The sequence below is a fragment of the Dysidea avara genome, chromosome 7 (assembly GCF_963678975.1).
Source record: "Dysidea avara chromosome 7, odDysAvar1.4, whole genome shotgun sequence".
Classification (NCBI taxonomy): domain Eukaryota; kingdom Metazoa; phylum Porifera; class Demospongiae; order Dictyoceratida; family Dysideidae; genus Dysidea; species Dysidea avara.
In genome coordinates, this window is record NC_089278.1 from 16090789 (window position 1) to 16118171 (window position 27383).

The following is a 27383-nucleotide window of genomic DNA, read 5'->3' on the forward strand; positions in this document are numbered from 1 at the left end:
AAATTAAAATACGGACGTAATTTGATGTCACCGCTTCGAGGACGGTTCATTTTGTGGCAATTTCATCATCAACGGGAGAAGTTGAGGTTCCGTCAGCGATTTATTGAGTAGTAAGTACTACGTATAGTACATAGCTAAGATACTGAGAAAGTGCCTGGGGGGTATGACTCCGGCATAGAAATGGGCCGGCGTGCACTGGTAGCGTTATTTCGGTTATTACATGCATGATTAATTGGGACCACTGAGTGAAAAGCCATAGCATTCTATGCTAGCATTATAAAGTCAGAGGACAATTTCAGGAACGAAAACTGCCTTGCCTGCTCACCAGAAATGAATGTCGCCGCACTGCTGAGTATGCCTTACTTGAAAAGCATGGCGAGTCCAGTGGCGTCGCAGCTAGCTAGCTAGCTGCCTTTCAAGTTCTGTAGCTATCATTACTGGGGTGTCTCGGTAATTTCATGATCAAAGCTGTAGTGGCGCCTAGGCAGCGTCTCAGCGTCCCGGCATGAACGTTCAGTTTTATTTGAGTTGCATGTACTGGTGAGCTAGCTAGCTTTACTGTAGCTTATTATAGTAGTCTAACTGCATGGCTCATGATGGTATGTGTTAAGTGACTCTTACAGTCATGGCAGGTAAGGGACAAAAAACTGGCTGTAGCTGTTAAATTGCAATTCAGTGAAACATCAAAATTAATGCTATCATTTGTTAGGCTGTTCTCATAATCCATCATCATGATTCCCTGGTCAACATCCTCTATCACAAGATCACCCTGGTATTAAGGAGCAGCATACTTCCTATAATGATGGCTTACGCCTGGGGGATATCTTCCATCCTGACTTCCAGCATGGCCGCTCTGCCTATTTTGATGTCAGTACTACTCAGCCAGCTTAAGTCTTATATTTCCTCATCTACTTCTTATGCTGGGGTGGCTGCTGCAGCTGGAGAGATGGCCAAGGATGAGGAACATCTGGCAGCTGTAGTGAAGGTAGGAGCATAGGAGCAGATTTTATTCCCTTAGTGGAAACTTTTGGAGTCTGGACCCCATTTGCTTTGAGATCTTTAAACATCATTGCTGACCGAACCACTCCTCGTAGTGGTGTTCCTCCCAAGTTAGCTAGAAAAAATCTCCCCCAGCAACTGTCTGTTGTTTTATGGACCAACAATACAAGAATGATCCTCAGATATTGGGGTCTGATGATGACAATCCCCTTAGTTTGTAGTAGTAGTAGTAGTTGTTGTAGTGGTAGTACATTTGTAGTAGTAGAGTTAATTTTTTGTGTGTCCCCCATATTGTATGACACTCTTTCAGCAACATTGTAATTTCATTTCTTATTTTTAAAAAAAAATGCTACACTGACAGGTTTCCTTAATGGATTCTGGTTGTAAGATTTTATTATTATTATTTATCAAACGGTACGGTAGTACCACAGCAAGGGGGTGTCACTCAGGCTCTTGCTGTAAGTCAATCTGCGACCGCGGTCAAACTCTAAGTCAACAGTCAAGGTCACAAAATAGCTCTTACAGTGGGTCAAGATGAGATGGAAAGTTCAAAACCCACAATCGAAAACTATACATAGAAGTTTACAGAATTATACGTAACTCACAAGAAGTAAGCTTCTCCAAGAAAATGTTTCAAAGCTCCAACAGGCATTTTGCCATGGATTTTTCTCTCCCAGCTGTTGGTAGCATGCACCAAGAAAATATTATACTGGGTTACAAGCGCAGGTGCGTATTGGAAAATAGAGAAATAAGCAAAGGTCAAAAGTTCGACAAGAAACACTCAGGTTACAGGTCAAAGACGATAACGCTGTAAGTCAAGGGTAAAGGTGAAATTTTTCCCAGTCAAGACTTTGACTGTGGTTGCAGATCTACCTGCAGCGTGTGCCGACGTGACACCCCCTTGAGTAGGGATCTTGTGTGGCCAGACCGCTTTTGCTCTGCACGGCGCTTATCAATTGGAAATTATAAGTGCCTGCTCCAAAGAAGGTTAGCATAGGCAACTCATTTCTAACACCCCAACCACTATGGAGGGTGTTAATGAATTCCAACAAGCTTTCACCCACATCTCGACCCACAAACATTCAATATTCAGTTCTACGCCTTTTCAACAGCAAGATTTCAAACTGTGCTGTGACTGTGACACCTGCTTCACTGGCAAGTACCATGAAGAAGAAAGTGGTATGGTTTAAAACACAAAATATGTTTAGCTGTTAGGCATAGTGTCAGTCGCTTTTGTCACCAAATCCATGCCTCGCTTCGAGTGGCGCAAGGCTCATCAACTGACACTGAAATGCTAAAACAGATTTACAATTCGAATATTGAATGCTTGTGGGATGAGATGTGGGTGAAAGCTATTTGGAATTCATTAACACCAGTGGTTGGGGGTGTTAGAAACGAGTTGCCTATGCTAACCGTTCCAGACCCCTTTTCGGAGCAGGCACTTACAAATTGATAAGCGCCATGCAGAGAAAAAGCGGTCTGGCCATGCGAGACTAGGGATCACCCTCAAAATTTCATGTGCCATCCAAAATTCTGCCATCATCCTAGAAACATTTTACGTGACGAAAATCACCTTTATGGAATAGTACTAGTCCATATAATATATAAAATAAAACGCTTACAGGTGGCCGGATATAGAATTTAAAAAAAAAGCCAAAACTTGAATTTTAGTCTCACTGCCTCACTCACTGACCACAGTCGCAAGGCTAGAGGCCAAAACAAAGCAGTGCACAGCCACCATTTTACACCACAATAACAAACTCACCAGTGGGATGTGCCTCTTGGGTGTAGACCCTCTGCGCCTTGTCTTTCTTTTATCTTCAATCAGGCTGCTTGTCTCCTTCTTCATCCAACAAAACCATATCAAAGCATTAATTTTCTGTATCAACACTTTCTTTCAGCAACATTATATAGATGCCACAGAATTATTTCAGAGCTGGATTTCAGAAGTGCTTCAGTCCTGTAAGACTATATATGTGCAAGTTCACGACTGGGATCCCGTTTGCGATAGGTTCATGACCACACCCATCAATTAAAGATCTAGGTGGACTAATAGCAATAGAGTATGGAGACCACACCTCTTAACAATCTAGCTGTTTACTTAACAGCAAACAAAATGACCTCACCCCTTATTAGTCTAGCTAGCTCTTGGCTGACTCGAGATATACTCTAATACAACAGTCACTCTAATACAACAGTCATGCATTTATGATATTCTAATAGAACAGTCATAAGTTGCATTGTAGCTAGCTGTGCTACAAAAAAAAACAACAAAAAAAACTAAACAAACTCCTTTTTTTAAAAATTGTAAATTTAAAAGTGAAGTAAGAATCTATGCAACAAAAAGTAGTGAAACAAGAGATGAATGGTGGTATTACAGCATAGCTCCATGGGAAAGTCCCTACTTTGGCATATTTTGCTCAATGCCCAAGTAGGGACTTTCCCACTGAGCTATGCTGTAATACCATCATTCATCTCTTGTTTCACTATTTTTGTTGCATAGATCCCTACTTCATTTTTTAATTTACAATCTTTAAAATTACTAGTTTATTTATATCATTAAGTAGGGATTGCGGTGAAAATTTTGCGTTGCCCAAAATTCTACCTTTAAAAATCATTTTAGGGACATTTTACGCCACAAAAATCATCTTTACGGAATAGTACTAGTCCATATAATACATAAAACAGCGTTAAGTACAACAAAACACTTACAGGTGGCTAGATATAAATTTTTTTTTAAATCGCCAAACTCAAATTTTAGTCTCACTGACTGCCTGACTACCTCACTGACCACAGTCACAAGGCTAGAGGCCAAATGAAGTAGCACATGGCTACCATTTTACACCACAGCAACAAACTCACCAGTGGGATGTGCCTTTTGGGGTTCCGATGAGTGTAGGCCCTCTGCTCCTCATCTTTTCTTTCATCTTAAATCAGGTTGCTTGTCTTCTATTTCATCCAATGAAACCATATCGAGGTGTTAATTTTCTGTATCAACACTTTCTTTCAGCAACATAATATAGACACCACAGAATTATTTCAGAGTTAGTAATAGACCTTTAGCATTTTCCGATCCAGATCCCTCTGTTTACGAAATGACTTCTGACTTTAATATTCCAATGATTACCATCCATTCATCTCTGTGTTGAATCCTCTAGTACCTACCAGTTCCCACTCTTCCCTCTTTACCCTGTATTCATCCTTCCCCACTATGCCCAGTGTCTCCCTTCCAACTTGACTGTTTTAGCTCTTGTATGTATGTAAAATACTAATCAGCTTTGAAGCACTTCAGTCCCGGCACTACTATAAGAGATATACTAACTAGATATCTGTAAGTTCATGATTGAGATCCGTTCGTGATAGGTTCGCGACCATGCCCTTCAATTAAAGATCTAGGTGGAGTAATGGCGATAGAGTACGGAGACCATACCTCTTAACTGATCTAGTTGTTTACTTAACAGTAAACAAGATGCTCTCACCCCTTATTGGTCTAGCTAGCTGCACATCTCTTGGCGGACTCGAGTTATACTGTAATGCAACAGTCACTCTAATCCAACAGTCACTCTAATGCAACAGTCACAAGTTACATTGTAGCTAGCTGTGCTACAACAAAAAACTAGTATTTAAAAAAATTGTTAGTTTAAATATGAAGTAGGGATCTATGCAACGAAAAGTAGTGAAACAAGAGATGAATGATGGTATTACAGCATAGCTCAGTGGGAAAGTCCCTACTTCAGCACATTAGCTATAACAATTATTTTGCTCAATACCAAAGTTGGGACTTTCCCACTGAGCTATGCTGTAATACCATCATTTATCTCTTGTTTCACTACTTTTTGTTGCATAGATCCCTACTTCATTTTTAAATTAACAAAATTCTATTATTTATTTATATCATTTTTTTCCTGGGCTGAGGTATCATCTTTATACTTTAACATGGGGGGAGTTAGAAAATTTATGTTTGAGAGGAGAGGCAGGGGTGGATATAGGATTTCCAAGGGTGTGTGTGCTAAGCTAGTTAGTACAACACCCGGAACATGTTCTATCTAGGAGGTCTGGAGGCATGCCCCTGCAGGAAAATTTTGCAAATTTAATCTTTTCTGAGATTGAGTTTGGTAATACTTTTGACTGAGTAAACATAAACATTGTGAGCTAAGTGAAATTATTATTCTCCAGCAGTGGTAGTACTAGCTGGCATAGCATTAAGGCCAGGCAACATAGGTGACCAGGCCTGTGAAAACAGGGCATGTGGGCACAAACTACATCCCGTCACTCTACAAGTCATATCTCAGTACTGGGAATGTATATTTCTATTCTGTAACTTGCATCATGATGCCAATTAAATTCTTATGAAGAGCTGAAAATTGCAATGCCATAGCATAATTGTACAAAAAGGTATGAGTGATGCAACGTTGAAAAGTAGGCAAAAATCATGTGCCCACATGCCCTATTTTCGCAGGCCCAGTCACGTAGATTGCTAGTCACTTCTTTTTTGATGTGGGCGGGCAGGTGATTATTTTTTGTTATTATAGGCACACTAGGGATATAACACTTCTTATTGTTTTACTGCGATTTAATATCGTGCACTACTCCAGCTTGTTTCAGTACTTTTTATCGACGTGCTATGGTTCCTACTCTAGTTGAAAATTCCAAGATTTTTTGTGTACTTGTGATAATGAAATAAAGAACTTTATGCACTTTCAAATGCAACATACAGTATAAGGATGTAGGGGGAGACTGTCGTAGTTCCCGTTGGTTTCACCTTCGGATCACCGGAAGAGAAAGGGATACAACTTCTCTTCATGCACACACAATGACTATAATCACATGATCTCTTTACATTCTAACTAGTGCCTACTACAAGTGCCTACTATAATTATTACAGCTCAGCCTCTACATCCTCTGGGGGGGGCACACAGTGTTTGAGCCCAGTCTGACATCAGTGTTTTTGCTTTTACTGCTGATTGTCTCATTGGTTGTCTGTTAACTGGTTCTGATTCCTGTGCTGAAGCCTGTATCTATCAATTGTATCGGTGACAGGCTTATATAAAAGGTAACTTGTAACTCCAACTTGCCATTACTCTACTTACAAGGTGACCGACCACGTGATAAACGTAAATATTTTGCACTGAAAATATAGGGTTAGTCAGGACTGAAAACAAAAATTCAGTTGAAGTGGCCTTAGCAGTCAGTTTAACTTCCCCTACTAAATTATTATGAACTGTCCTGTGCATCAAAAACATATGTAACTCACAGAGAGTTTGCAGGTACTGGACCAGGGTTCATGTTGTTTTCCATAGAGAACAGTTTCGGCACTTGAGAATCAACGCAACACTGATCACAATACATACTCCAAACAGGATAGGATTCTATGAAAGCCTTGTATTCTTTGTATTACATCAGGACGATCAAGTTAAGTAAGAAGACATTGATTGGGATGAATTGTTGTTAGCTTGTTGTTGGTGTCTAGCCTGTTGTTGCAAGTTTCTTTGGCATTGAACTTCTCTCTGTTCTGGCGTCATTGCAACGTGTCTGTCTCTTCTTAATTGATGTGCGGCTTCCCATTCTTCGGTGGACATTGCAGCATGCCTAGCTCTATCAGACTCTCTGCATCTAGCATTTCTATATAAAGCGAAAGAACACTCACCATATGGTTGGTTATTGACAAGTGGCACAGCAATCTTAATTTAACTTAGCTACTGTTTGAGTAATGCAAATCACTCTTCAGCCAGCAAAAAAAAGTTATTTTACTGACCTACTGACTCTGATCTAAGCTGGGTTTGGCCCAACAAGCAAAAGATTCAGTTGAAGTGGCTTAAATATATTATAATAATTAATGCTGATTGTATACCTTTTGTTTTGATTTTTATTGCTGTTAACTATACCAATGATTTGTTGTTTTCTTCTTTAACACTATGATCATCATTAATAATGAGAACATGACACATGCCTGAAAAGTCTTCGGTCAGATGCGGCCACAGAGACAGATGAAATCAGTGCAAAAATATAATGCTATAGCTATACTATACATCTAATATTTAAACTACAAGATTTAAGTAAGGCACAGCCACTCCCTACACTCCTTTGTCATAAAAATCCTCTGGGATGCTGCAATGCATATCTTTCCAGAATTTTTCTCACTGATGTCTTTAATGTTATCCCTCCTTTAATGCATAGTTGTCTGTATTGCCTGTACTTTGCTTATACAACATCCAGCACAAGTTTACATCTCTGATCCTGTGATGGTAAAGTTATTCATTTTTAAGATGTTCTGCAAGCTTGGTGTTTTATGTATACTGCTAAGTAATTTATCAAACAAGCACAATGAAAAGTACTTAAGCACCTCGTTAAAAAGTTATAGAATGTGATTTGGGCCATACCTGTCAACCCCCTGTTTATTTGACATCCATGTATAATATACTCTTGATTTATCATCAGGCTTGTCCCTCATGCTTTTAGCATTTGTCTAGTGGAGTTGATAAAAGTCTTCAGCAATCCCTTGCCACTTTTTGGCCAAATGGCTCATCCCATTCGATGTGGTATGTCCAGATCTTCTGAATCAATATTTTTGCTTGAATGGTGACTGGAATCATTATGCCAATAGGGTCGAATAGTTTTGAAGATTCCTGTAGCAGCTCTCTCTTAGTAATGGGTGGATTGTCAGTTACTGTTGGTTTCTTGAGAGTAAGTGATAATTCATTAGAGATTGGGTTCCAAAGTAGTCCCAATACATTGCTAGAAATAGCTGACTTCTCTTGCTGGGTGATGGCTCTGAGCTGTGGACTATTGGTTACCCAAGCTCTCAGATTGAAACATGCTTCAGGTAGGATTGATCTGGAATTGTGGTAATAGTTGATGATGTCGGCCTCTGATGAATGCCCTGAAAGAATGTTGTCAACATACAAATTTTGTAACATGTCATGTGACAAGTGGTTGTCGCATTGTTGCAGATGGTGGTGTAGTGTGGCATACAGAATAAATGGTGAAATTACCGCTACAAAGAGGATTGTTCTAAATCGGTAGATGTCAAATGTACCACTTAGGTTGCCAATCATCCGTCTTAGGATGACTGCCTATTAATCAGACCACACTTCCTCAATGACTTGTGCTCCACGCCTCTCCGTTTTCAAATCCACAAATATGCAATATCAGCAGACATCGAGAAGGCATTCCTCCATATCACTCTCCATCAAGACAACAGAGATTTTTCATGATTTTTTTGGCTTAGTGATTCCTCCACAATGTGTGTATATTTTTATATTTTGTGAATTTCTTTTTTAAAATAAGGAATAGGTTGTTAGCTGTTTTACAAACAGTATTTTCTGCATTAAATACATTTATAGACACAAAGGTGAAATCAAAGGTGGCTGCTAAGAAATAGCTGCAGTGTTGGTAATTTTAATCAGTTTTAATTATGCACCCTGGTCATTATAAAGATTTATTGGAATCAATATCATTGTAGCCATTTATTGGCTGTCACCTTTGATTTCATGACTTTTTCACCCAGGCTTTTGAAGGCCGCATTCTTTTTACAGCTTAGCTGTTTTGCATGGATATAGTCAACATTGGCAAGCATGTGATTTCATAATGTAGTAACAGTGAAGTAGACTATGAGAAATCTTCTAGAAAGGCTCTATAATAAAAACTATATACTACATATAATCTTATCTAGCATTTAGTATGCCTTCATGTAAGTCTGATTTGCATTCAGTAGAAATCAATAGTTTTAGCAGATATGTAATGAAGTTAGAAAATTTCCACTGTCATTGTGTGAGTGTACTGTGCTGGGACTAACTATTAGTAATGTTTTTTAGTGTCTCCAGTTATATCCTTTCAACAAGTTAACAATACAGTTATCATTGGAGACACTGCTACACTTGAGTGTCTAACTACTAGTGCCACTTACACATCAGTTGTATGGAGGCTCAATGGTGATAACTTGTTAGGTTATGACACTGACAGATATAGAATACCAATTAGCACAACTTTAACTCAGGAAATATTGGTGATAGTTAACGTAACTTTGTCTGATGCTGGTATGTACACATGCAAGGCTACTAATGAAGCTGGAAGTGATGCAAGTGATGGAAGTTTAATAGTGTATGGTTAGTTGCATAATTTTGTGTCTTTTGATGTGCGAACATGTGTGTGCTCTGAGTTTCACATGCTGCAATTGTGGAGATGCTAGTGAAGCATGTTTCTTCTTACTAATGAGGAATTTATTCAATGTATATAGCGACAAGCAAAAGTCATCCAGCAATATAAGTTGAAGTGCACATATGTTTGAGTAGCCAGCAAACTGAATAATTTGGAGGATTGTATTTAATAGCACCTTAGCATTGTTTTATCAGGGTAACTACATGTTAACATACCATGTAAAGTTTCAAGATTTCTTGCTGTGTTGATTCAAAAATTTAGCCATTCTTTAGCAGCAGGCAATACACATCTTCAGGGTTAATAGAGGTTATTTAGAATATTGCTGTGGATTACCTATACATAGGTCTGATGCATGGAGGAAAGATGCATAACATTATTATTTGTTGACAAAAAAGTATAGATGTATTGTGCACATGTAAATCTGTATATGAATAGCATTTGTAATTTATCATAATTATTTTGTTTTAGTTCCACCATCATTCTTAAATACTGGTAACAGAGTTGTGACAGATATATGGTCAGAGAGTGTCGTGTTACATTGCATTACATATGGTCTACCAATGCCTGACATTATATGGATGGCCTCAAATGGTGAAGAGATTAATGGCAGTGACAGAGTTAACATAACTTATCAAGTATCCTATGAAAATGGAGTTTTCAAAACAAGTAGCTCTTTAAAAATATTCTATCCAAGCAACTTAGATGCTGGTGAATACTACTGTCAAACTGACAATGGCATCTCCATAGCTATGAACAAGTCTATTGTGCTACTGGTATTAGGTATGTAATGCCATTGTTATTATTAACATACTATATACTTGATATTTTGTGTTTGCATGTATGCAAAAATTATTGTGTACTACTACTATATAGCTGTTAATAGAGTCTTCAAGGTTCATAGTTTCCATGTGTGACTTACTGCGTTGCAGTAATGTATTAATACTGCACCTGTGCTGCAAAGATCTAGATACTCTAATAGTACAGTCACAGTTCATGTAGTTAGCTATGCCCACTGTGTAGCCAGCCATGCCCACTGTGTAGCCAGCCATGCCCACTGTGTAGCCAGCCATGCCCACCGTGTAGCCAGACAATGTTAATAGCTATTCCCACTTACTATCACTCACTGTTATAAAAACATCAAAGCAATAAATTGTTTCATAATGATATACATGACAATCTAGATGCATAAAAAATCAATTACAGTGTCACTGTATTCCTCACAGGACTTGTAAATGTAGTAAACTTTAATGGATACCAAGTTGAACCAGGTGCAGTAATTAACAGTTTTCCTGCTGACTCTGATGGATCTGGTAGTGGTGATGGTGCAGTACTTTCATTAGACTGTACCACACGTAACAATGAAAGTGCCAGATGGGAAGTGATTAATTCCACCAGTAGCGCCAATATCATCATCATTGATAATATCACTAACTCATTGTCTAATCTGATGGTGCAGATAATTGAAGGAGAAGTAACAGTACGGTGCAGGTTGTTAGAATATGATGTGGAATCTGTTGATGTTACAATAACAACAGGTTATATGTATATAGATGTTGTGTTTGTATAGCGACAGTTGGTATAGCTCTCAGAAAGTCATGCTGCCATAGGTATACTTATTGCAGGAGTGAGTAAAAACATTCAAGAGTAACATTACTCTGGATACTCAACCATCCGGATTGCTATACTAGCCTGTACACCAAATTCTTAGTTCTCTCCTTACCTCACTGCCCCATATACAGCATGTAACTGTCATAAAACTAAGTTATTGATGTGTATTGTTATATCTTGTTCTGTAACTGATCACTCATTGTAGAGAATCCATATGTGAGGTTGGTGAGTAATTCAACTATATCTGCCACACTTGGCACAAGACAAGAACTAGAGTTTGTCATTGCTATTGACTCAGATGGTAGCAAAATAGGACAAAGTGCAATATCAGACTCTTTGGTGTTTTCCTTCACTAATTCAAGCCAGATAACAGTTGATCTACCAGAACCTATGGAATTGGATATATTCCAACATTTTGTGTATATGCTACCACCAGTGGATACCACATTGGAAGGAATGTACAGTGTCATTCTTGGTTAGTGCTCTGAAGCATTGTGTATAAGATGTGATAGACCTTAGCCGTTCATAGCTTCGTTGACCAATGTTGGACTTAACTGAATGTATGCATACAGCTAGAATCAATATAATAGTCTGTTTGTTTTATATATGTAAAGGGATTCAACATTAAAACAGAAAAGATTGACTACTTATATATATATGTAGTTGTTGTAATGATTTTTACTCAAACTATTGTGATAGGTAATTTACCACTTTTCTTGCTATTTTTGTAGGAAATGTGACAGTAGCAAATGCAATTGTAACTCTAAATGACGAAGGTAATTGTATAGAGTATATATTGCCTATTTTAAATGACATCTTTAAATCTACAGTTATAGACTATTGTATATAAGCTGTGCTATTCAACACTCAAGTAGAATTTTTTTTCTTTTCTGTTATGTTAAATAGGATGAAATAATGGCTGAAAGCATATAACAGTGGATACTCACTTATCCGAACCTCAGTTATCTGAAAATCTTGATTATCCAAACACTAAGACTGATTGTTCAATTAGGGTATTTTGTCATTAGCATGTGTTGTATTAGAGTAAATGACTGTTCTATTAGAGTAATTGAACAGAGATCTGTATATAAATCAATAGGCCTGTCAAACAAATTCACTTATCTGAATGCTTTTGTCTAACTCTAGGAACAAAGGTGTTCAGATAACTGAGGATGCATTGTAATTTGTATACTATACTAATGCCATCTCATGTTTTTCTAGTACCAACGCTTAAAATATACTCCAGTAGTAACACTACTCTTGAAGGACAACCATTAACACTTAACTGTTCAACATCTCAAACAGGAGTTGTTATAAAATGGTTATTTAATGGTACAGAAATCTCGCTAGATGATGAGAGGTACATGTTTGCACCAGCTGGACTAAACACGATGATAACCATAATCAATCCCAATGTATCGGAGAGTGGTGATTACTCTTGTGTGATTGATGTAAATTCTGATACTGATATTGGTGATGATACTGTGATTACTATATTTCCAGGTATGTCAGTAGCCACTGGGAGAAGTGTCTCTACAGTAGAAATAGCTGTGCATACATATCATAACATATTATGTGTAAGTCACTGACCAAACCTTTTTTATACAGTAGTGACACTTTGTAGATATAATGACTGTTTTGCTATTATATATTGTAGTATTATATTTTGTATATTTATAGCATGTGAGGCTGACTTTGCTCTTGGGATACTATGGGATGCTATAAAGCGAGGTGGTACAGCAACATATAGGTGTTCCAGGTTGCATCCTCACTTTAGAGATGGTGTCCAGATTAGAAGGTCATGTTTGGAGAATGGCAGATGGGGACTTGTGAATGCAGTGGATTGTACCATGTTTACTAACGCTCAGACAATTATAATTGTGTCACTTATACTACAACCAAACTTTGTTGAACCAAATGACCAGGAGTATGGTATAAAAATAGCTAGAAATGTGAGTTTCAAAGAGATTTGTATTACTTGGTAGTGAAATTTCCCATTACTTTTGTTCAGTTAACTTTATATATTATGGAGAGCAATGAAAATACAAGAAATCCTAGAAGTGAAGTCAGAAGTCTAAGAAGTCAAGATACAACAGCTATTCACATATCATTTGAAGTTCAACTGTCCGAGAATGTAGTATCAGGCACTGAAGGTCTTGTACACTCATTTTTACCCAATGCTACCTATAGTTTGGAAGTTCAAGGTTTTCAACCAAGCAGTGAGTGCTCCATATCTGTTGGTTGAATATAGTTACAGGCTAGGTTGATGCTGCAGGCTTTGTAAAGTTATCTATATGCACAGATGCAGCCTTTGATCTAATTTGGGAGGAGGTCCTGCTATTTGTTTTATTGCATTAAACTGCTTGTACAAGAGTATAACACAGTTTATGTCTAAAAACTGATGTATTCATTATAAACGAATACATCAGTGTACTACTGGTTTCTATAGGCTTCCTTTAATTTCATTCCATGCAAATTATATAAGTAGTGAACTGTGAAAACATCCTTCACACTTGAACACTAAAATGTGCAAGGTCTTTAATTAATTACTACTGGTGTTGATAATTTTAAATAATAGTTAGACATTGAAACATAGAGTTGTATGGAATTAAGTAACCCGAAAGGCGCTGTGTTGTGGTGCAAAAGTGAAGCGAGGGCACTACTACAGGGCCTGAGGGTTTCTAAATTCCGTGGAACCCTGTGTTTCGATATCCAACTAATTTAGACCACAACTTGTTGTTGTACATTCACTCCTGTTTGTTGTACCTTCACAGCTGTTTGTGACATGAGAAATGTAGTGTTCATCGTAGAAACAAGTCCAATACACCTCCCTGTAACTTGTAACTGAACTTGCTATCCAGTTAAATGCCCATTGTTACAGGCGTGTAATTGCCATGTTTTGTATTGCCCCAGAGACAGGGATCTATTGAGACATAAACAAGGGATCTACATGATTTAGATACCTGTAAGTAACCAATGAAATTCAAGTATTTCACCTTGTTCAAAAATTTATTGCAGTACCTACTTACTGTGTTTCACTAAAACTACTATTTATCACTCCCCGATATATACTAATAGGGTATATTTTTTGCAGCAAGGATAATTTGGTGGCATAATTCAACAAACATCTGCTTAGATTTAAGTTAATTGTATCTCTGTTACTTAGTTTTTGGGTAATCACATTTATGCTGTTTGTATGCAGATAGCTGTTCATGTAACTCATCTGATGGAGAGTCATCTATAAAAGTAGTGTGTGTTGGAGCTGGTACACCACCATGTGTATGTGGAGAAGAACGTTGTGATGTATGTAAGCTGTAACAAAAGCATATACTTAAGTCATTTTATCACATAATTTTGCTGTAAAAAATAATCAGAAGCAAATACAGTGGAACCTCAGATATCTGGATCGCACTTATCTGGATTATTGGTTAACTAAACTATGGAAATGACTGCTTTATTAGAGTAGTGACTGTTCTATTAGAGTAGTTAAAATATACTGATATTATTAAAAAATTCTTTATGCTATTTTAAGGCTATTTATACACAGTTTCAGAGATACAGACTTTTCAGACTTATGGACCACCCCTGGTCCGAAGGGGTTTGGATAACTGAGGTTCCACTGTATCACTTTGCGGTGTTAGGATATTTAGTACTGATATATACCAAGGTTGAATGTGTTGCTGATAAAGACCCAAATAACAGTTAGACCTAAAGATCCAAATAACTTGAAATAGAAGTACATACATGTGTGCTCATGCTGACTTTCCTAGTACATAGATCCATAATAGACTGTTTGCGAGAATATTAGCAGGTATAGGCAAATACTTTGTAATCACACTCAATCCTAATAGTATATATATATATATATATATATATATCTTAATTTCATCGGATAGTATTTTGTTGGCTCTAATTCCTTTAATCTTTAGGTTGGCCATTTGATCATCCCACAAAACAACCATCAATCAATCCTAAAATGCTTTATGCATGTGAGAAATTATTTTCACTTAATGTTAAAGTATGATGTGGTCAAGTTGTATTTCTTAAAGTACTTCTACGTAGAGTAGATTGTAATCTACTATACAGGTCAGATCCATCCATTTTCAACCTATAACTATTTGCTATGTCTTTATGTGATTGGTTACATTGTTGATCATTACAGTGTAACAATCCAACTTTTGCTGGCAATGGAGTATTCTGTGGTAAGAACTCAGATGGTGATAACTTTCCTGATGCACAACTACCATGTGATGACCAAACCTGTCAAAAGGTTAATTTATTTGTTTTTTTTTGATATATGTGCCTCATAGTTACATAACTGCAGGCTGAATTTCCTGGTATAATTTAATTGTGTCGCATGTGATATCTTATTTATACTTATGTGTGTATTTCCATACACAAATATCTAGTGTCTCATGTGGCCCGAGAAGCTGGCGTACCACAACTGTGTGTTATTAATAGGAACCCTAGCCATTCCTGAGATATGCATGAGTGAACAAAGTTTTGTTTACGTTTTTCTTCTTTTCTCACAATTTACAAAAACATTCATAAAACACAAATGCCTTATCCGATCTTGCTAAAATTAATCTGGTAAACATTGTTCTTCGTTTGAAACGCTGTGTAACGGGCTGAACATAGCTGAAAGCGAAACTTAATGGCCGCTGCACTTTCGAGGCAGTAATTGATAGTTAGGGGCACACGAATCATCGTGTTTTCGTGGTGACTGGATTGTTGCAGAGGCACTTCTTCTACTGTTTTTTGTATGTAGCGCTGCGTAATGGGCTGAACATAGCTGAAAGCAAAGTGTAATGGCCACTGCACTTTCGAAGCAGTATTGGTTGGGGCACGCTTTCAGATGAAAACATTAATTCTGGTGCCATCCTTTCTTTTGATGCAGTATGTGTGGTTTACCAGTCATGATAATGTTACAAAAAAAGTAAACAAACAAGTTTAAGGAAAAATTAGGAATTTCAAATTCGATTAGGGATCATAGAAAAAAAAAAGCCAGGAAACAAGAGAGTTCGCCTATACCTGCAGATATGCTAGTGAACATTTAATCCCTAATTCAGTCATGGTTTTGGGTATAGACTGAATTAGGGATTAAATGTTCAATAGTATATCTGCAGGTGTAGGCAACCTCCCTTGTTTCCTTACTTTTTTTCTATGATCCCTAATCAAACTTGAAATTCCTAAAACTTGTAATTTTAGAATAGCCTTACAGTGGTTTAGAAGAAATTGGGTTATAAATCATTTATATATGTGGTGCAAAAACTGATCACTTGTAGAAAGTATTTAACCCAGATACTCTACTATAGTGCAGTCACACTGATACAAAATGTAATATCTATACTAAAACAGCCAAACTGTGTAAAAAGGTTGCTGCCCCCCATAAACATGGTGAAGAAATGGCTGCAACACTGTTAATGCTAATCAGTTTTAATGATGACAGCATTGCTACGTAATTAAAATTTATATCATTGCAACAATTTTTTGGCTGCCACCTTTGATTTCACAACTTTATAAATCCAGATGTTTGAATGCTACACACTTTCACATCTTTGCTATTTTGTCATAGATTCCATGTATGTATTTATACGAATGAGCTTTTTTTGATTAACAGGATGAATGTCCAGAATTGCTTTCCAATTCAAATAATGGCAGATATGGCTGTCCAGAAGCAGTTCCTAATGGTAAGACTTGTTAAATATAAATACATATTCTGTGAATATAGTAGGGGTTTAACTAGTTTCTGTCCCACAATTTGAGATCAAACAATATGTCAGTAAGACTATAAATGCCTACTAATGTGGTAGGGTTTAACTTTCACTTTAACTACCACATATACAGGCCCATAACCAGGATTTCAGTGGGGGTTCTTTTCAGAGAAAAAATGAGCCTTTTTGGGTTTGCTATTGTGTAGGTATCTGAAACATACCTTAGCATGAGAAACATGAAAAGCTAGTGGGGTTTTGGGGCATGTCCCCTTGAAAAAATGTATGTCACAATACTGTAGTTTAGTGTTATTTCAGCAGTTTTGTTGAATCATTGTACTGTTATATTAGGGTATTTGACTGCTCTATTAGTGTATACTGATCCTTCTATTGAGTGTGAATAGTGGATCTTTTAAAAAGAGGGTAGTTTGTCGATATGTTCTTGATGTAATTCTCTCTGTTTTTCTTTGATGTAAGGTTTCATTGTAATCATACACTACAATAGTACTGTATATTAAAGTTTGGGTTTTCTGGCCAAAAATATCACCCTAAAACCATCCTCACAATACATTCATGGCGCCTTGACAGTATTGGTTAGTTATCACCAAGCCAAAAAGTACCTTCAGTATGACTTCCAATAGGTTGCTACAAAGTCAAGAAAAATTATTTAGTGGAATTTCTACTGACTGACTGAGTAACTGCCTGACTGACTGACTGACTGACTGAATGAATGATTGGCTGATACCTTCAGACAATGTAACTTGATAATGGCTAAGAGTATGGGCTTGATTTTTTCACTGTTAGATGTCGTTTCAGCCTGACAGATACCTTTTGGCATACCACAGTACATACAATCATTACAATGCATGCTTCATGAACTTACCTGTGTTCTCCTTTGTGTCTCATTTATCTTTGCTGACAGTGCAAGGTGTTGATTTGCAGTAGTGCTGCATGATGGCATCCCTACCTTTGTAACAGGAATCGAGTTTTCCATTGTGATTGGATTGATTGCAGATGTCCTTCTCGTAGTGTTCTTTGTTTGTAACACTGGGTAATGGGCTGAAAATAGCTGAGAACGAAGTGTAATGGCCACTTCGCTATTTTTTTTCAGTAATCAATAGTTGGGGTATACATTCAGATGAAAACAATAAGCCTGGCACCATTCTTTCTCCTAATGCGGCATACATGGGTTTACCAGACATAATAATTTTGCAAAAAAGGTAAAAAGCAACTATAAGGAATTTTAAATTCCATTAGGGATCATTGAAACAAAAAGTTGTGAAATCAGGGAGGTTGCCTACACCTGAAGATATACTAGTGGACATTAAATCCCTACTTCAGTCATGTAGTAAAGATTTAATGCCACCAGTATATCTTCAGGTGTTGGCAACCTCCTTTGTTCACTACCTGTAATTTCTAATTAAATTTATTCCAAAATTTTCATTTTATTTGTATAAATACAATACACAAAAAATTGGAATTTTCAACTAGAATAGGGACCATAGCACATCGATAAAAAGTACTGAAACAAGCTGGAGTAGTGCATAATATTAAATCACAGTAAAACAATAAGAAGTGCTATATCCTTATTGTGTGCATTTCCATTATGGTATCTTGAGCACAGTAGGGATATAACACTTCTTATTGTTTTACTGTGATTTAATATTGTGCACTACTCCAGCTTGTTTCAGTACTTTTTATCAATGTGCTATGGTCCCTACTCTAGTTGAAAATTCCAATTTTTTGTGTACTTTTTTGTTAACTATTTTGTAAAATAAAATTATTATGACTGGTGAACTCATGCCTGCCACATCAAAAGAAATGGCACCGTGCACCCCAGCTATCAATTATTGTAGTATCAATTACGCTTTGTTGTCAACCTGTTACACAGCATTACAAATCAAGAACTGTTCAAAAAGTGCCTCTGCAATCAAAGTAGCCACTATGAAAAATACGGACATGAAAGGCAGCCATCATGCACTACCACCAAATCGACACCTTTTGCTGTTAGCAAAGATGAATGGGACACAAAGGAGGACATTGGTAAGTGCATGAAGAATGTATTGCATGCACTATGATATACCAAAAGACACTTGTCTGGCTGAATCGACATTGAACAGTGAAGAAAATCAAGCCCATAACCTTAGCCATTATCAACTTACACTTGTATGAAGGCATCAGTCAGCCAGTCAGTTAGTCAGTAGAAAATTCCATAGCAATTGCGTTTTGAGTCAACGAGGCTTTTTTTGGGTCAAGTTTTGCCTAACAAATACTGCCTCATTGCTGTCAGGGAAAGGTGAGGCTGGTTTTTGGGTGATGTTTTTAATGGACCACGCCCAAACCTTGTGGTCCCTACTATACAGTACTATTGTACTGTATCATGATTCAATATTATAGAAGTAAAAAAAAAAATTACTAACTACTAAATGATATAAATGAGATCAGAGTAGTCTGTGAGCACTAATTAGTCAGCGTATCACTGATTGCCACATACATACTAACAGAACAGTACATTGAGCAGAACATGTTGTGTGATATAGTGTGCATAAATATGTAAGCTTTTAGATGTACATCTTGTATAACCACAAGCACATTAATGTATTGCTAGAGTTGCCAAGTTTGATCTTTCATGCCAAATAACAATGTTGTGTATTAAATTGTTTAGGATGTAATGAAACCAGGGATTCGGTTTGGCAAATTTTATGGCCAGAAACAGCTGCTGGTAGTGTTGCTAAACAAAAGTGTCCAGGTGGAATTGAATCATTAGGTATTTTAAATAATGTGAACCATATGTATATTGAGTACACACTGGCATATACAAACACAGGCTTTGCCACAAGATTTTGTGATGAAAATCTAAACTGGAATGATAGTACAATAGATGTCTCACAGTGTCAATCGGTTGAAGTAGTAAATATCATAAAAGAAGTGGAAGCTCTGGATAACAATGCAAGCTTCACTGAACTGGTTGATATCACAAGTAGATTAAGTGATATTCTCAACTCTTCAACCACTCCAATACTGCCAATGGATTTACAAAATTCAAATGACATTTTAAACAGTATATTGAGGTATGTATGAATAGGAGCAAATATTGGCTGTATTGTAAAAATTATGATAAATGTGTTGCAGTGTTGCAATTGACTCAAATAATGATGATAAACAACTACGAAATATTTCAACAGTAAGATCCTTGATAATACAGATGAACTGGACTTATTTCACCTTTGTTAGGATATTGTGGGAGTTGTTGATGTCATATTGGATGAAAGGAATGATGCTTCTTTTAGAGTTGCAGAAAAGGTAGTAACAAATACAAACCTTGTGTTTTTTCTTTGTAGTGTGTAGCACCATTTAAAATTAAAGATAATTATTGTTATATGCTAAAGTACCAATGTTTTGAACAGAAATTACATGACATAGTTTACTTATATTAATGACATTTCCTTGCCTACTTGTAGAACGAATCATCCATGGTCCTTAGTACAACTGAAAGAGTAGCTAGTACTTTAGCAAGTGCACATGGAAACTTATCAAGTGGACCACTAAGCATTGAAGGAAACAATCTTTGTATGAGTCCTTCTGTTTTTAGAGCTTTAAATTTATAATTGTTTTTTGTAGTTATAGAAGTGCAGACACCATCAGATAAAGATATTGTCTTTCCAAATAAGGATGATGATAATGTTGCATCACTGTTTGAAGGAATTGAAGTCATAATTCCAAGAAATGCTTTGCTTCAACAAGGCAAGTTAATATGTTAATAAACAAATGCTACATGCTGATTACATTACAATTGATTAAAACATATCAGACCTGTCTTGCAAATTTATGTAATATAATATTTTCTGCATCATCAATTAATTCAGTAAATTATTAATGTCTAAATTCAGGAGTGGAGTCTACCACTTTTCAACTAGTTGAATTTTATAGTAGGTCCAGATACTCTAATAGAGCAATCAGTAGTTATACTGTAGCTTTTGAAAAAACAAGGAAGTGTGAATGTGTAGTGTAGCATATTACATTATTAGCATGGCAAAGGTTCCTTCAATTGTTTTAAGGCAACAAGTGCTAGTTATTCTGATTGCCCTGATCTTTTACTAACTCCTATTCCTGCGTGATGTTACAAATTCCATGGATCATTTCAGTGAGAAACCCCACCAGTTAATCTCTTGGAGAGCATGCCCATAAACTCCCTAGCAAGAACATTCCTTGTATGCTGAGCATACTACACCCTGTAAACTGGTCACTATCTTGTTAGCTTCTCACTTTAGTTCATTTTACTGTGCATATGTACAATATGTAACTATTGTTGAGGTCCACTCCTGTTTTAATTTCAGAGCTTTCTAAATCACAATTAGTTGCACAAAATCATGACTTTAATTTATATAATTATGCTGTTGTTTCAGGTGAAGCAGCTACAGTAGTGAACTTCATAGCAACAACTCTGGGACCTTTGCTACAAAGATCACAGAACTCCACAATGTGAGTTTAAATATATTAGGAAGAATATTGTGGTATACTTGCTATTTTCTATGTGTGCTTATCTTTTTAGTATGTAATAAGGCATGAATGACAGATGTAGCTTGGAATATTTCCCTTCCTTACAACCAATGCACTCAAATATGTCTATGAATTTTATGTGTTAGGGTATACATTACCTGTGTCTCATTTTGTAAATTAAGTATAAAACTTTCACAGAAATAACTTTGTGTATGTGTGAAGGATTTAGTGCAAAGAGTATTCATCCTGCTATATTTGGGGACAGAAATTCTTTGAAGTTTAGTGAATCGTGAAAACAAATGAAAGTTTTTAGCCCCTCAGATTCATTGCAGTTAACAACTGTTATGTAGGAAAGCCATCAGGAGTTCAGTTGTGTCAAGTCAGATATCTAGCTCTCTACCAAAAGATGAAGCTGTTTTCCTCACCTTCAAGATTGACAAGGTGTGTATGCAAGCTTAAGACAACTGTGATAATACATACATGCTTTTAAATTACTACAGCAAAATATTAGCAACCCAGATGCTGGATGCTATTTCTGGAATTTTACTGAAAGGTCAGTGCATTGTATTACATATATAACTTGTTTAAGAACACGTAAATTTGATTCTAAGCCAATCCATTCTATTTTTCTACATGCCGTGTAAGTTATCCAATCATATTAGTTAGAACACAAGTCACGCAACCTTCAAAATATCTTCTTTGAAATGTTACCATTAATTACATACGGCTTAAAGGTATTAAATAGTACTTGTAAGGCCCTACTTATATTTTGAACCTACACTTGAGCTAGTTACATATGATCTAGTATGTTACCTTTACTGACTTATCAAAATATTGTACGTATATGCAACACAAGTATGTGCTAACTGTAGTACACTTCTATCCTATAGTGAATGGTCTAATGCTGGAATAACAGTCAATGGAACTAATGACACATACATCCAGTGTGTTAGTTCTCACTTAACCAGCTTTGCAGTTTTAGTTGCATCTGGAGAGGTATGTAAGATGTTATGTTATGTTAAATTGATGTGTTTTTTTCTGTGAAGGGTAACACTGTTGATGATACAGCACTCTCTGTTGTCAGTTATATTGGGTGTTCTATATCCATTGTTTGCCTCTTACTTACTCTAGCAGCAATTTTCCTCTATAGGTAATATAAAAGATCTGTATGTGTCCATTGTAATTTTTGGTGGTTTTTTTAGAAAGCATGTTTTTAATCAAGTCCAACACTACATACACTTTAATCTTTCTCTTTCACTTCTTTTGGGCTTACTGGTGTTTGTCAGTGGCATCGAAACAGCTGTAGATTCTGATGTGAGTTTTAAAATCATCTTGAAGGTGTTTGAAATAAATGATGTCTCTGTTACATAGCGTGGATGTTTAGTAGTGGCATTGCTACTTCATTATTTGTTCCTTGCAGCATTCAGCTGGATGCTTTGTGAAGGCTTTTTACTATTTTTATTACTGTACTTGGTATTCTATAAAGGATTTTTTAAGGAGTGGAAATTCTTCACATGCCTTGGTTGGGGTACGAAAAACAATATCTGTATTTCAAATAATTAGCATTATTTATAATAGGACTGCCAATACCTGTTGTGGTCATATCAGTTGCAGTTTCTCATGAGCACTATGGAACTAGCAGAGCGTTAGTGCAAACCTTACAGTGTGTACATTTTAAGACTATTTGTATTGTGTAGCTGTTGGATATCAGATACTAATGGTGCTAATTGGGCTTTCATTGCTCCCATAATACTGATCATAATGGTTGGTACAATTATTTTTACATCCACATGTATAATGTAGCTATATTTGCAATAGGTTAATGTGTTTTTCATTGGTATGACATTGCGACGGATTCTTTTGACTAAAAGGAATAATTTGTCAGCAGAACAAACATCAAAATTGAATGTTGCCAGGTACTAGTGACAAAATTAGTGTATATGCATATTGTATTCCTTTTAATAACGAGTTGATTAACTGCATGTTTTATGGTTTATGGTGTTACATTTAGTGTACAAATGTGTGCAGACAATGCGTATGTACATTTGAGAAAAAGATGTTATAATTTCTAGTGCTATAGTAAAAGCTGCTTGTGTTCTTCTGCCATTGCTTGGCACCACTTGGATTTTTGGAATTTTTGCTGTGAATGAAGAAACTGTTGTCTTTGCTTGGCTGTTCACTGTGTTCAACTCACTTCAGGTATATTCCACCAGTTGTTTATTGTAACTATTACTTGTTATAGGGAATGTTTATATTCCTTTTTTATGTGTTGAGAAATGAAAAGGTATAGTCTCATTTAGTTGAGTTTTACTTGTCTGCATACCTTTCTTGACAGTTTCGAGAACGTATTATGGTAAAAAGAGCAGACATCAGTAAACTATTTACTAGTACAGTAAGTGGATCACTGCCATTTGTGTGTGCCAGTATCAATTTACATGGTGGTAGAGTTGTTTGTAGCCATGTAGGCTTTTGTATAGTTAATTCAGTATCCTACAGTATGGTACTACTGTATATTAGAGGTTTGGATTTTCTAGCCAAAAGTATCACCCCAAAACCAGCTTCACAATACCATCCTGGCTCCTTGGCAGTATTGGTTAGGTATACCCAAGCCCAAAAGTGCCTTCGGTACAATTCTAAATACCTCCAATAGATTGTTAAAAAAATAATGGAATTTTCTTCTGGCTAACTGCCTGCCTGCCTGATACCTTCAGGCAAGCATAACTTGATAATGGCTAAGACTACAGGCTTGTTTTTTCACTGTTTGACATCACTTCATCCCAAGACACGCTTTTTGGCATACCGTGGTATGTACAATACATGCATCATGGACTTACCTTTGTCCTCCTTTGTGTCCCTTGTTGACAGCCCAATGTGTCGATAGTATAATGCATGGCTTCCCTGCATTTGTAAATGGGAATCGTCCGTATTTTCCATGATGACTGGATTGATTGCAGAGGCGCTTCTAATACTGTTCTTCATTTGTAATGCTGTATAATGGGCTGAAAATAGGTGAAAACAAAGCATAATAGCCACTTCACTTTCAAGCCAGTAATTGATAGTTGGGAAGCACGAATCGTCTGTATTTTGCATGGTGACTGGATTGATTGCAGAGGCTCTTCTACTACTGTTCTTCATTGTGGTATTGTGTAATGGACTAAACTTAGCAGAAAGCAAAGCGTAATGGCCACTTTACCTTCAAGTCAGTAATTGATAGCTGAGCTATGCATTCAGGTGAAAACATTAACTCTGGCACCATCCTTTCTTTTGATGTGGTATGTATGGGTTCACCAGTCATAATAATGTTACAAAAAAGTAAACAAACAAGTATAAGGAAAAATTAGGAATTTTAAGATTGATTAGGGATCATAGAAAAAAAGGTAGGGAAACAAGGGAGGTCACCCACACCTGCAGATATACTAGTGAACATTTAATTCCTATTCGGTCATAGGTATATAGAGTGAAGTAGGGATTAGATGTTCACTAGTATATCTGCAGGTGTACGTCATTTTTGTACTCTAATAAGTTCTAATAGAATGTTTTTATCATGATGCTTCATACAACCTGTTTACTTCTAAAATTAAATGCAGGGTGGTGATACGTTAAGACCTTGGACACTTCAAAAGGAAACAAGTATGTCTTTAATGGTGTATTGTGATTATGACAGCATTGTTTATTTGCATCTCTTTTTGTACTGCCAAGATTTTATCATCGTATTATTTGTATAGTGAGCAGTAGCACAAAAGGCCAACCAAATGCAGAGATATCATTGGAAAAATACAACAAAGTTATCCAAAATGAATATGTTGTCTCATCTACTAACTTGGCCCCAGAATACTATCAGGAGCACAGGTCATGTGTACCAAATCCATGTGAGGATCTGTTGTAACTAGGCTAGCCACACACACATGTATGCATAAACACATTTCAATGTAGTTTATTGCATCACAATAAATTGAAGTTAACATGCATGCTGTGTAGGAATATAGAACCTGCATATAATTGTTATGATTAGGCTATGTACCTAAGGGTGTGCTACGACCTAAGTGCAGTAATGTTGAAATGGTTTCAAGCATTACATAATCTGTAAACTGGTTTAACAGGTTTGGGTCATGTGACACACCACGTTGTCAAAAGGTGAAAGGCTTCTAGTAAAACAAAAGTTCTCACCCACCCGCCCACTATTTGGATATGGATTAGATATATGTCCACATATATGCATGGCCACTTGTACACTGTATGTTTATATAAGGTTTGCTATTTGTTATTGCACAATTTTTGTTACTTATTGCATATAGTTAGGTAGTGACTGAGGATTGAGGCCAGGTGAATTAAATGATAGTTATGTAGTTGTAAAACTTTATCAATCTATGATAATATTAATGTTTGTGATATAGCTATGTCTATCATTTTTGGTTGCTAGTCATCAATTGCTGCGGTTTGACATGTCTTAGCAGTTTGCTATCATCACTTGTTTTCCAGACAATACTAAGTTGCAAATGCTATGTTCATTCATCTACCCTGTTTGTGGAAGAGCTTACTGCCTGCCCTATGATTTCCTCAGTTGCCTGTTATTCATTCAAACTCATGCTCTCTATTATAATATAGATAAATATTATTATATAATCTATTATTGTCATGTCATGCATAATCGCATGTATATATAATCTCGTTGCTATTATGGTGTCATTGTGTTCTTGTTGATTGTTGTGTATTGTTCTATACACTACCAGCTTTGTGGAAAATATGTTATGTAATTAGCATTAGGAAAAGTAGGCAATGATAGAACTCGGTGCGGTGGAAGAGTGGTGTGTATAACTAGGCAAATAATGATAGACTGAGCACATATATATGTGTAATAGAGTCCTTAATAAATGGTGGTGGTTGCCACTACTCCCAGGGGTGGGCCACAGCAACCAACATGTTAACAGTTGTTTAGCAGTATCATATATACAGAGTACTATACAAGTGATATCATATGTAGTACTAGACTCTATAGACAGTCAGGTCATGTACCTTACATACTATTAATATATAGCAATTATTATCTGGAAGGGGCTATTTGTCCAGTTCCATATATAATTAGGAATGAGGCTATTATGCTCCAAAAATTGAGCATTATGCTTTTGAGCAGTGCTAAGAAAAAGCACCTATTCTACTTTTGAGAATTGCCCATTATTCCCAAAATTGTGCCACCATAATTGGCTAATATTGCCAGTTTATTGATGTATCAGACCATTTTCATTGATGTTTAAGCTTCAAATAGTCTTGAATTCTTTAGCTGGTTGCTGTATTAGAATATTTCAGTTCAACGTGACTGCTTTATTAGAGTAAATAATATTCAGTGACTGTTCTATTATAGTTTCTGACTGCTCTATTAGAGTATCTTGATCTTTTTATGGAATTGTGCAATTTGTACTGTTAAAGCTTTATAATCACCTCAAAATGCTAGCATAATTCCTGAATCCCACACAAACCTATTATGCCCGGAATTATGCTGGCATAATTGCTGCATCCCTATATAGGGTTAAACACTTTGACAAAAAAGTTGGCAAAATATGCAAAACTTCTGGGGCTCAAACCTGGACCACTGGGGTGAATGGTTGTACTAGCTGTGTTACTGCTGCTAGCTACCCAGCTCCTTTATTTTCTATCTTATAAATGTGATTCAATAAGTAACCTGTATATAGTAAGAAGGCTGGGTGAAGAAGAAGCCAAAGCTGAACCTGACCCTAACACTATTCTTAAGTTTGCCTGTTAAGTTTTTGGTGTGATCGAGGTGAGCTAGGGTTCACTGGGACACTTGCTTTGCATGCTCCAACGCTAGCTCGCCTCAAACTCACCCTTCATACAACTAGTGTAATTGATATTATTTTAAGTTATGATGGGTGATCGGATGTTAGCCTATATAACTTGGTGTCCGGAACTGGATGAATAGCCACTACGTATTGTTATAGCAAATATCTGGAAAGTCTATTAAGTGGTGATGTTTATTTTTCCAGTTAACATGGCTAACACGGTAGATGAATTTTCCTTTGATGCACACGACACCATGAAATCACATCGACACCGACTCAGCACTAAAGGTATCATAAAGCCATCAGATTATTTGGGTAGAAACCGTCAAGCTGTTGTTTACACTAACAAAAGTGTAAAAGAAGAAGAAACTACCACCTTGTAACTGCTTGTACACATTGTAGTTTATATTTTGTGGTATTTGTATTGTTTAATAGTATGCTGATCACTTATGCTATGTTAATGTGCTAAATAACACATGTTTAACTGCTGCAACTATATTCTGTAGCTTTAATTGTGTATGCTACTGTTAGCATTATTATTTGTGTAATAGAGATATATCTTGTTGTTTTTGTACTTTTCCTACTGCATTTATAATAATTGCTTTTATCTCCA

At 36.5% G+C, this 27383-nt stretch overlaps 1 protein-coding gene across 2 annotated transcripts; it reads left to right on the forward strand.

Moving 5' to 3' along the window:
• Window positions 1-27383, forward strand: LOC136260484 (uncharacterized). 2 transcript variants are annotated; one of them, XM_066054222.1, is made up of 34 exons: window positions 1-110; window positions 8814-9104; window positions 9625-9936; window positions 10380-10691; window positions 10970-11239; window positions 11496-11540; window positions 11986-12267; window positions 12445-12716; window positions 12776-12983; window positions 13967-14067; window positions 14927-15034; window positions 16385-16454; window positions 19141-19242; window positions 19303-19546; window positions 19608-19659; window positions 19710-19778; window positions 19937-20045; window positions 20097-20219; window positions 20882-20957; window positions 21326-21416; window positions 21476-21528; window positions 21866-21971; window positions 22022-22125; window positions 22178-22289; window positions 22347-22503; window positions 22554-22620; window positions 22673-22739; window positions 22794-22891; window positions 23048-23174; window positions 23218-23259; window positions 23311-23367; window positions 24563-24605; window positions 24701-24844; window positions 26975-27383. In XM_066054222.1, coding segments are annotated over exons 1-34 (4494 nt in total). In that variant the 5' UTR covers window positions 1-109; the 3' UTR covers window positions 27154-27383. The 2 variants fall into 2 exon arrangements, with proteins under 2 accessions (XP_065910294.1, XP_065910295.1); XM_066054223.1 differs by lacking the exon at window positions 8814-9104 and having other exon boundaries at window positions 27-110.

Coding starts and splice junctions, on each gene's coding strand:
- LOC136260484 (XM_066054222.1), top strand. Junction 12,268..12,444: donor TGTGATTACTATATTTCCAG/GTATGTCAGTAG, acceptor GTATATTTATAG/CATGTGAGGCTGACTTTGCT. Junction 20,220..20,881: donor AAATGCTTTGCTTCAACAAG/GCAAGTTAATAT, acceptor CTGTTGTTTCAG/GTGAAGCAGCTACAGTAGTG.